This window comes from Achroia grisella, unplaced genomic scaffold, assembly GCF_030625045.1.
Source record: "Achroia grisella isolate CSIRO2021 unplaced genomic scaffold, CSIRO_AGI_Agris_v1 utg402, whole genome shotgun sequence".
Lineage (NCBI taxonomy): Eukaryota > Metazoa > Arthropoda > Insecta > Lepidoptera > Pyralidae > Achroia > Achroia grisella.
In genome coordinates, this window is record NW_026712841.1 from 866,049 (window position 1) to 878,377 (window position 12,329).

Below are 12,329 nucleotides of genomic sequence, written 5' to 3' on the forward strand. Positions count from 1 at the left end.
TCCGTCGAGAATCAGCAGACACTTTTGTCAGGTCATGACCGATGGTCACAAGTGTTTTGTTACCCCCATGTGACAGGTTTCTGGGCAACGTTACAGTTAACTAATAAATGCAAGTGAAATAAATAATAACATTTCATTACGGGCCATTAAAAAAAGATACGTTAATTTTTGACGTCTTAAGAAAAATTCAGTTGTATGATATTCTTTTATTAGTTGCCATAATTTTTATATGGTTTTAAATCGACATAATAAAAAGGAAACCAATATCAAAATAAAATACTTAGCATAACCTCGCTGAATAATTTAAATACTTCAATGGCTTAACAATAAATCGGGAATGGCATGTTGTAAGTGCATTTGGATATTTATTATACGGTCGTGTTTCGTTTCTGCATCAGCAAATGGACTTCGATTAAATCGTGAATACTTACAAAATGTTTCTTTTTTCTTTAATGTTTTGTTTTTGTATTTATTTTAATCTGTAATTGTATTGTCGGTAATGCAATTATTGTCAGTTCTATCAATTAACTTTTAATAGAACACATATCTCACCTAATTGCTTATATTTGCTATTTAACGTATGTTTTAGATTGGATTTTATTAATAGCTCAATTATGCTAGACCATTTGCCTTGACTACAGATAAGATAATATTATAGTAGTTATTATGTATCATTAGAGTCCTGACTGGTAGTTATACTGCGAGCATCCTCATTTGTTGATGGCAATCCACTTTGGCTTCACCACTCAAAAACATTTATGTGTAACTTACAATACTTATTTAGAGATTATTCGTACGTTTTACAAAAACATAGTCAACAATTATCATTCGTACAAAAATAAATACCAGTTGAAAATATATCTTTTGCTGTCCATCCTGCAGCCAAACCTTTCAAGATAATCAATAAATCAATACTTACACTATAATTTCTCAGTACTGATACCTGTTTAACTTTATTTGGTATTGTGTATTTTACAACAATGGTAATCTTTATTAAGATTGTTGCGTTATCATTTACCCAGCTATAATTTGCAGTGTTGCTATCGTCGCCCTAATTATCAGAATGCGAAACTCCACAAAAAAACTAAATAAAATTTTAAAGCTGCCTAGTAGGATATTTTAAAGTTTATATATCTATTGGAGTTGTTAGGCACTACACAGAAATATTTCCCGCGCATAGTAAAAAGAAATAGATTTTACCTATTCCTGTAAAGTTCATCCAGAAGAAGATGCATATGCATTACTCCGCATTTTGATAATTAGGCTGACGCTTTGTCACTCGCTAATAATGTAGTCGAATGTAGGTGAATAGATTTTTATATTCCACGTAATATTATATACAAAATAATAATTTCTCTTAATAATATAAGTAAACTTTAAGACGATAATAGGCACACAAATTTTATTTGTCCTAGTTCTACAATTACCTTTTACCGTTTATATTCTGATCTACATAAGTTTTATCATACCGTCATTTTACTTCAACTCTTCTCATCACGTTTCTACGTTATGGATGGATTGTATACATACCACACATCTAAATAGTATTAATGTCGCAGAATATACTGTTATACACATGGCTCAGACACTTATTAGAATTGCAATGTTGTGTCAATTGTCCCAGAAATTACACCGCCTATAAACTCTAAGAATGGTGGTCATTATTTTTTCTTTCTCAGTTCTAATTTCTAAACTAACACTCTAGTGATGGTACAGAATAGTAAATAAAGCAAATTAATCTAAGTGCAGTGCTAGAGTTAGGCTTCTCCCTCTATTATTTAAGGTTCAAATGGGGTCGCGGAAATGTGAGCACATCGAGTGCTTCTGTTGACCACAATAGTAGCGGTTGGTTATTTGCTTCTGTGTGCTCTATCTGGGGTTACAATTAAAATACTATCATTTTTTGGTTGTAATGAAAGTGTTAGATAAAGTACTAATTATAAATACCAATTAAGCTATTTAAGTTGGTTGTCTTCTATTACCATTCTTAGAATAAATATTGTCTATGAAACAATTATTTATTTTTATATCTTTATCGTTTCAATCGTTTTAATAAACGAAATAATGGTAATAAGAAAATATATGATAATTTAAATTTCATTTATTAAATAAACATAAGTACGTAGTTTGGTAGGTTGGCCACTTGTGCTTAATCGTAATGATAATAATCATCTAGATCACGACGCAAAGCCACTCCTTTTAGGTAACAATGGAGTGTTTATTTCCGTTATGAGATACCATCTGTTGCAAAATCATTAACGGGACGTGTCCATTGAACAGGAAAAGTATATTAAAAAAAATTAACAACTGCACCTACAAATATATCTAAGTCGGTACGTTTACCTAGTTTTGTGACTAATAATAAGTTTATTCGAAGAACTGAATACTCGAATTCAGATCTCATTGAGAGGATGAGTCGCTGTGTTTCTGTTTTCAAATTTTCCGTTGTTATTTATATGAAACGGTAATGATTGAGTGAATCATATTATACTGAATACCTATCATCGTGAATCTCTAAATTATGCTATTGAAATATTCACGCTCTGCATATACATATTAAAAGAGTCTTTTGATATAAAATCTATGTAATCTAAGTAAATGCGATAAAATAATGGTAACAAAATGAAAGAAGTTGGAGTTGTCTACTTTTTGTGTGCTACTTAATTCATTGCGCGACAACTGTCCAAAACTTGTAATTAAAAGAAAAGAAACGTAATATCCTACTTACTGTAAGTAAAAAGCTTAGGTGCTTTTTGACCATTCGACATATATTTTCCATCATACGTATACTCGTGATATTTTGTTTACATAAGTCCCTATGGCATTTCCGTAAGACATCGCTATTCGTAACACCCATTTCTCTCGTTTATTTATAGTTTCATTGAAAACGTGACAGTCATAATTTTGAGTTTAACTAAAATAACCCTTTGACTGAAATGGCTGAAAACATTTAAACTTTTGTGCTTTATATCAGATATTTACAATATATATACAAATTGATACATTAATACATCCCAGACTCAACACATCCTAGATACAACAAGACAAATAAAAAATGTATTGTTAACTATAACAGAATAAAAATACCTTTTGACATTTTTTTAACTTCACACGTGCACATATTTTTAATTAATTGATGATCTTGAATATTCGGGTAAAAAGTCATATGTAATCTGTCTATGTAATAAATTTATGTTCAATTAGTTTGAGCTTAATTAGTTTAGTTTTTGCTTGAAAGAGCAAGAAACATCCTTCCATCCTCACAAGCTTTTGTGTTTATTATATTTGTTTGATGTTTGCACCTAAGAGTACGATAGATATTTCATCAACTGCCATGAAGGCCAGATTAATCGAAGTAACTGATCTAGTCATACGAGACAGGCCAATTGTTTCAATATGTGTAGATAGGTAATATACTACACAATCTATGTGAGTATGACAGAATTTGTAACAATTCCGATCGCACCATATGGCTCCATCAAATTGATATGCATTTTTTTTAATATTATATGAATCTGAATATTTATACATGTTGTTTTGCTTTTCTATTAAATTGTGTCGAATAATATTTTTCTGCTGTCAATGGTTATAGTTACTCTATAATAATATCTTATGAACAGATTGTTCCATGAAATATTATCGTCTAAACAATCAATCTCGTGGGTACATTGTTTCTCTCAAGCTATTATTATCGTTTATGGAACCGAGTACAAAATAATCTTACTTTAAACATAGATAAATTGCACTAATAGGGAGTATAATAATAATTTTCGAACATCGATCAACTTGTGCCTCTATATGAATCATCAAAAATAATCGAGTGAATAACGTCTCACTTTAGAAATAAATTTTACTTGCAATTACATTATCTATATTATTTTGACACATTATAATTATGCATAATTATAATTATATATATAAACTGTACGAATTCGTACAGTTTAAATTATTATATCTAACAGAATATAATATAAATTAAAATAGTTGTATTTATATAAACTATTATATAACAATATTTTATTATAATTTGTAAGCGTAGTCACGTGTGAGTTATCCAAGTTTTATATTGCATTTCTGATACTATATTTGAGTTCCATTATAGTGTATAAAATTTATCTAGTTGGCATTATTGATCAAACTTTCGAAGGCACAATTCTTAATAACAATAACAACTATAAAGGTAAGCCGCTAAATAGCGTAGTGTGCTCGCCCACGTAACAATAGGTTAGTAGAATTGTACGTTCATCGGCGCCCTACATCCAAGGCTCAAACATTGAATCCAATAAGGGAACGGAGTCGAGTGTTGCATTTATTTGATTAATATTAATGATAATAATGACACACATGTGCATATTTATGTAGTAGTGTTTGCTCTATTGCATTGGTTTTTGTTTTTGCTAAATTTAATGTATGTGATGTCGTTGGCTAATTTAAATTAATTATTTTCGATAATATTATTTATACGTGTTGATCCCAAAAGTTTTATCCTGATTGTCTTTGGTCAGGTTAAAATTTGGTGTTATGAAACAATACATTTAATAATATTAAGCGTTTGCATAATCGGGGCCAAATTGAACGTGCAATCTGTTGATGTCTTAGTACTCTTCTTATTAATATAGTTTTTCCAAGTATTTCGCTTATTGTAAGTTATGTTTCGGTTTTCAGGAAAGGATGGGAAATGATGAGCAGTAAGTATTATGGCTGTCACAAGATAACATGATGTGCATAGTAGTGTTCATGTAATTGGGCGATTGTTACCACTTACCATTAAGTGGGTCGTCGTGTCAGCTTGTTTCTCATTCCAATAGGTCACAAACTGGCTTAGGAGTTTCTGGGATTGCGGTAGCCATGTTTTCTTTTAACGGATCGTTTCACATTGTTGTTAGATGCTGTAAATGGTTGTTTTATGATTATGTCACAAAAGTTCGTTGCTCCGGAGTGCGGGCGCACCTTCCGCGTGGTTATTTATACACGCGTGTGTCGAACTTTTGACAACCGTGTAAATAAACAGCGGCGCACGCGCAACGCATCGGATGTGGCCGGCGCGGGCGCTGCAACCGTAATCTCTTTATGGGTTTTACATGAGCTTACGCAATTTCAGGCCGGTGAATAGAAACATCAACAGAGGAATTGTAAACTTTTAATTATCTTTCTGTCGGCCTATTCTTTTTATTCCATTTTTAATTATTTGTCTAGGAATGTTCGTTTAAATGTCTTAATGCATAATGACATTACCATGAAAAAAATTGTTTATGTTAAATTTAACGATAATATGCTTAATTCTTAAGCTTTTTCTGATAACAGCTAGAGAAAAGATGTTATTTCATAATAATATAAATTAATGTTACACATATCGCACTAATCAATAAATGACATTCTAACAAACTATTGTATAAAATATAATTTAATAGGTATATAATAGTCGTATTTGTAACAAAATTTCGTGTGTAGATTATGTATGTCTGAGAATAGGTAAACAATTTTTCATACCCTTAAATGATAAAGGAGGTGATAAAACCCCAATTTTTTTCGACACATTTTTTTATGATTCGACATTAAAAAAGGCACATAACCCTTCATTTTTACCCTTCTAATATACAAAAGTACTTATTTACGTGTGAAAGTGGGTGTATTAGTTTGTTTGTTACCCAATAGCACTTTCTATAACGGCTTAACTAATCGCTAGGAAATTGAAACTTAATCATCGTAAGTTGTATTGTATTACTTATAGGTATATGAATCTCGGTCATGCTGACTAAGTACGAGTAAATCATTACCTTTTTGCATTTAGAACCAATGTAAGTAACAACAATGCCTTAGTAGGTGCATATACAGCAAATCCTATTTACCTAGATAGACCTTGTTGTTGACTAAGTCGTCTAATTGGGGTCTTCTATCTCACCTATGTCACCCACCAAACAGCTAGCTCTGTAAGTGTAAGGCATGGTAGAGCAGAATAATAACATAATATATGTGAATAGCTCTGCACAAAATGTAAAGTATTTTTTATTATATAGGCGACAGTGGCCACTAGCTATCCGGTGGGTAGTTAGCAGTTGTTTGCTAATCTATAAAAAAATCTATTCAATCACCTACTAATTAACAGTATATTTTGGTCTAAAATGTATTTTGTAAGATCTAAAATTTTCATCAAATGTCCCGAAATACATAGAAACGGAAACTCATAATAACATTTATTGAAAGAGAGATCTTTATTTGTTAACATTTAATCCCAATGATCATAAACGAACCGTTATTTCACACTATAAATAACTTACAGGCATACAATTCAAATGGAGATATTATGAACTTTGAAATGTCTTTATAGATGAAACCACTTTTATCTCAAAATCTGACTAAGCTGATAACTAAATAACTTAAAAGTATATTAATTTTATAGTATATATAGGTATTGATTGTTTTTGTTTGATATGATTTGTTTTTGTTAGTATTTGGGATTCATAAATGTGTTATTACTTATATATTCTATACAGATAAATTCCAATGTTTATTGTTTAGAATAATTATATGTTTTATTTTCTAAAAGGTAGATTGAGTCAATAGGACTGTATTTTTGCTCGGATATTCCGCTCTGTTTACGTCAATTCTAAACTAGTTTATGTATTATATATTATTGTTTTGAAAAGAGTTGTTTAGTATTTTAAGTAAAAATTGTCAATGAAGAAAATACCTATCTAATACACCACCGGAAGAAAATAACAGAACAAATTGTCTAAATCGTTTACACAACGTTGCACAATGTTATGTGACTAGCGTATAAACCTCGCCCGCAGAAAGAAGCTAACAAAAGATCGAAATGGATTTGGACGTATTCCAACTGAAAATACGATCATACAAAAAGATCTGAGTATTGTATTCCACAAAGACATAAGATCTTAACGATATTTAAACAGAAGAGAAATAAAATGTCTAAGTAGGTGTCTGATGTCAATTCTTGTCATAAATAAAAAACATTTGTAAATAAGGGAGTAAGAGAAGAGAAACCGGTTATATTTAACAGTTTTATATTTATAACCCGTACTAATTTATATATTTTAAAGTGTGTCTATTTTTACAATTCAACAGCTAACTGAAACTTAATAAAATTTGTCATGAATATAGACTTTAATAGACATTTAACACGGTGACGAACACAAGCTATCTGCATAAAGCAGATGAAATCGTGGAAAATAGTTTCGAAAATAAAAATACTAAGTTTCATTATTCTTCAGCAAATAAAATGAAATGCCAAGTAGCATTTCGAATTACTTAAGAACTTATCTGAAGGCCTTTAGTTGTGTAAAGTCAAAAGTATTTGAACTTGTATGTACTTACATTATAGTGAGGTTTCATACCTCACTATAATGTAAGTACATACAAGTTTAAAACTGTTTTTAGTTCAAATTGAAGGATGCCCATAACTCTAAGATAACAACAACATTCTTTCATTTATGTTCTAATAGAACAATTCAATATTTTTTTTTTACGTTGCATATATTAAATATTCTAAATGAGGTTGATTATGAATACAAATTTAAAGGGAAGTTCGGATGTATTTAGTAATCGTGTAAGATAGCATTCTAAAAACGGCGACAGTTTTATTACTTTATGAAATTTCAAACATCGAACATCAAAGAGGCGTCGGAAACGTGATGTGTCCTCTTTTCCTCTACTTCTATTGCTCTCATTACGTCTTAATTACACTGTGGTGAAAGACTGCATCTACTAGTCAGTTATCATACCATACCTACAGTACGTCTGTACTATATAATCAAGCCGAGTTAACTATGTACTACACGTATATAAAATGTGTGTAAATTATTTTCCTGATTAATTTTTTTATACAATGATAGACGGTGTATATAGTTGCTAAATAAATGCTTTTTGGTATTTGATTATCATGAATACATAGATGATGTTTATAATTGTATGTGCATACCAAAAGAGCTAGTAATAATTAAATATTACATATATGACTTCTCTATTCCAGAATTATCTGAATCTGTGGTATCCACTATTGTTATATCTAGCTATATATTTATTATTCTCTCTGAAACCAATATTATTTTGCGTAGGTATACACGTAGGTGGCGCTTGCCTTATCGAATGGTATTCAAACAGACTAATTGAAAATTTAGACATTGCGTAACATAATAATTAATTCCTTCTTCTAACTAAGACTATATTAATGTTATTGAATTTAATATATATTTCTACCTAAATTAAATGTATTAACGTGTTCTACCGCAATTATTTGCAAAACAGACAGTTATTTTGATTGTGGTTTTAATAGTGAGATTTCTTAGAAAATATGTAGGTAGGATACCTACTTTGTGGTTGTTTGTTTTAATAGGCTGTTGCTATTGAATTCGTGAATAGCAATATTTAAATTAAGAACTTTAATAAGAAATACAATAGTCAATACTTTTTATATTTTTGGGTCATTGACCTATTTATTTACATGGTTAATAAAAATAGCAGTGAACGAAATGATTTGTATATGAAGACTTTTATTTGAAACATAATTTAAAAAATTATTATTATTATTCTTAACTCGTTAAGATAAAATTTGACGGCCTCGATAGTCTAATGGTTTAGCACACCGCCTTACTTTCCGATGTTCGTGAGTTCTATTCCTCACATTGTGCAAACAATTGAATTCATGAGTATCATTGTTTATATTGGTCTATTTGATTTCTGTGTATAATATATGATTTAGGAATTATTAAAAAAAATTGTTTAGTTGTTTATATCAGTTATCTAGTACCCATAATAGAAGTTATGCTTAACTTAGGGACTGGGACTAGATGGCCTTGTGTGGTTTGTTCAGGGTCATTATTATTATTTTTAAACATCTTGAAAAAAGTTAGACTTATTAGTATAAATAAACTCTTTTTTTATAACGTGTGTACATAAATTATAATTTCTAAGTATAGCTAAGTGTCACTACCAAATAGATCTCCATATGAACATCGAGTGTGTAGGCGCCTCTAGTAACCATTACATTGAAATTAAATAATACATTGTATGCATTTGTATGAAACAATGAATAGGTTCCATTCAGTGGGAGGGTCTGGTAATTACCTATATATAAACCTATTAGTTTTGTCTTTATGCACGTAAGGGCTCGAAGTCAAGTGTTTAAATATTTTCACCGAAAGTTGGCAGAACACCGGATATGAAACATGTATTAAAATATGATCATACATCAATAAATACCCATGCCTTAACGTGCAAAAAAAAAAACAATTAAATATTGTTACACAAAAACTTACTGTAAAAATTTGTGAGGAATCAACAGGGCAGGAACACTATCGACAGCAGAATGATTCAAAATCGATCTGCTATTGGCAGCAATATCGCATAATACAAGAGACCTCTGTTTTTGAAATCCGTTGAAAAAAAAGTTTATATTTTTAGTTCCATTTTTTATAGTCCTCTCATACGAGTATATCTTATATATAGATATATCTATGTATACTATATCTATATGAGAGGACTATATGTATACTATAGTATAGCTAGTTACTTTTAATAACTGTTCTGAAGTATCTAAAAGGTTGAGGTCTCACGGGATAGGCATAGATATATATTGTACTCTATATAAATAAAATATTTTTTATGTATTTTGACATTTTATATTATTGCCTAAACTAACTGACGATGTAACTTATAACAATAGATCTCATAGTCCACCTGTTGTAATTATCAAATGATGGTGCTCTCCAATTTGAACGTAACTACTCTACAGATCTATTCCTGTATCTCGTTCGTTATATGTGACCTGCTAGTTTCTCGTCAAGAGGCGGTTGTGACATGTAGTTTCGCATATAATAGTTCGCGACTGGGATCATTCAATTTAGTTCGCAGCTCTTTTGCAAACTAGTTCGTTCGCCCCCAACTCGGGTCAGCAATATGTTGATCAACTTCTAAGCCTATAAAGATATTTTCCCGGAAATATGTGTTATTTTTTATTATTGATATATTTTTCTGAGTTCTATCAAATGAAATAACGACTAAAGATCGAAAGTTTTACGAACTAGTTCACGGAGTTCGTCATTTGGGAGCCTTGTTCTGAACTAGTTCGATCGCGAACTCACAAGTCTAGTGACGCGGGCGTAGGTGGTGGCGCCGCGCGCTACAGTAAATATTCCCAGAAGTTTATCGCACTACGAGACGTATCCATTCATTCATGAACCGTGACGCATTATCGGCAAATCTTTATTTCCTCTATTCACATAAAAGTGTTAAGGGCTTGACAGGTCGGGGTAATTTGGTCTCTGTCCTTTTGTCATTGACACTTCTAATAGTGGAAGTAAAATATGGGATGACGGTTAGTGAAATATAGAACTAATATTAGTTTAGTTGGCACAAAATTCATAACATTATTTAACTAAAATTTGACTTCATGTTACGTTGCCCAGACGACTTCTTGATGCTTTGAAATTTTGATATCTGCAGATGGTGTATAGTAATATAAAGTGTTCTGTATTCATATGAGTACGTAAATGAACAATTCAAAATGGAATCATCGAGTTTGTGTAACTCTGTGAATTTATAACAATATGATACCGACTTGTATACGAGCTCCACGTTCTATCCAAGGATCCACTGATGACGTCACACGCCAGACTCGATCTATTGTCCAGGTAATGTTTGCCTTCATATTATCATACTAGTGCCGCCCCGGTTTTGGACGGTTGGAACTATAGGATTTTTTTTTATTAACACGATTTTTAATATAATGTGTGGTAACATATGTACTTGCATGTAATATTATAATCGGTTAACGTATGCACTCACTATAAACTTATTATCTCAATCTGAACTCATCAACTCATATCACAATCAACTCATTGTTTTTATAATATTTGTTTAGATAAAAGTGTCACAAAATTACCATTTATGTTTGAATTAATTGTTTTCTACTTTTTTATTACCTACTGTAATTGAATTTTTTTTAAGTTACGACCTTATTGTCTAAGGACTGAAGTTCCATGTTTTATTTATTTAGTTAATATGTTATTTTTACTTCGCTTTGCTTGCTTAGGGAAATTATGTGCTGTGGCTTCTCACTCTCACTCAATCAAGTTATCAATTAATTAATTAGATCATATATAGGTTTTATAACTTATTCTTATACGTTACATCATTTAATTACAGTATTTTGTAATTGAAGATTGGCCTTGTATTATCTGTATGCTGGTTGTTAGTAAAAACCTTTTGAGTTTGTCCCAATTAGCAAATAATTAACTTGTATACTGGTTTTACATCACTTTAATACACATATAAAAATGTATACATAAAAAATGATTTTTTTCACCCTTTTATTTTTAATATTCTGTTTATTCCATGACAGTTTCAAAGTGTGATGTATTTGTAACAGTTTATGTAAATTAAGGTAATATCTTAACTAACCTACTTACTACTACTACTACTACGTAACTTTTGTATTTTACATGTACACTTTACAAACTGAAAACTTCCCTAACAACCGTCGCCTAGCGTTTCCCGCCCAAAGATATTAAAAGCTACGCGACCTCGTTTTGTTTCCGTACTTAACGCTTTTAGATTCTCACCTAATATTGAACAGTTTCCCTGTGTGACTGCATTGTGCTGTTGTAAATTACTAGAATATTACAATCTAAAGTATGAATTAAAATTCTATAAGGGAATGTATGTAGTAAATATATGATGAAATAAATAGATTTACTACCAATCGTAATTTTACTGTGTAAAACATTATGCAAATCAATAACTGAATTTACTATATCGGCTACTATTAATTATTATTTATATATGTATATATATGTATATGTATATATTATATCTATGAAGATGCAAACTATTTTTGATTAAAACAAATTTGTGAATGTCTAATTCGAATAAAATAAATAGAATTATCATTCTTTGCAGTCATATCAGCAGTTACACTACTGAGGTCTCCCTTGCAAATTCATTTTATTTCATTAAATTTCATTCTATAAATTCAATTTTAAAATGTGGACCTACATAAATTTTACAAATGGAGAGTGCGTGTTTTATGACTGCAGTTGTACATGGAGGCTAATCTCCAAAATTATTTAAAAACTACTTCAACTGTTTTTAAACATACATTATTTCAACAAGTATAGGTTATAATTATATTGTTCAACTCGAGTAAAGTCGGGGCAGGTCGTTGATACGTATAAAATACATATGTAACTTTAGTACTAATTTTGGTGGTAACCTCGGAACCGCTATTTGGTGTAATGAAGCTCGTTAAAGTACTAAATGTGTACCGTGCAGTGATAGAAGTGATGCTAATATAGGTCAGTATATAATGATGT

The 12,329-nt window shown here is 30.5% G+C and overlaps 1 protein-coding gene across 4 annotated transcripts in view; it reads left to right on the forward strand.

The window, feature by feature from the left end:
• The window catches only part of LOC131844583 (protein sickie), a 161,985-nt gene that overhangs the window by 17,658 nt on the left and 131,998 nt on the right, over positions 1-12,329 (forward strand). For 2 of the 4 annotated variants that reach the window (XM_059193497.1, XM_059193499.1), the window contains exon 1: positions 10,513-10,649. The exons of 1 other annotated variant lie outside the window; for it this stretch is intronic. In XM_059193497.1, coding sequence (XP_059049480.1) covers positions 10,566-10,649 — 84 coding nt within the window. In that variant the 5' untranslated portion in view covers positions 10,513-10,565. Of the gene's footprint in view, positions 1-10,512; positions 10,650-12,329 lie in introns of those variants that run through there. One more of the 4 variants, XM_059193500.1, reaches the window with a different exon arrangement.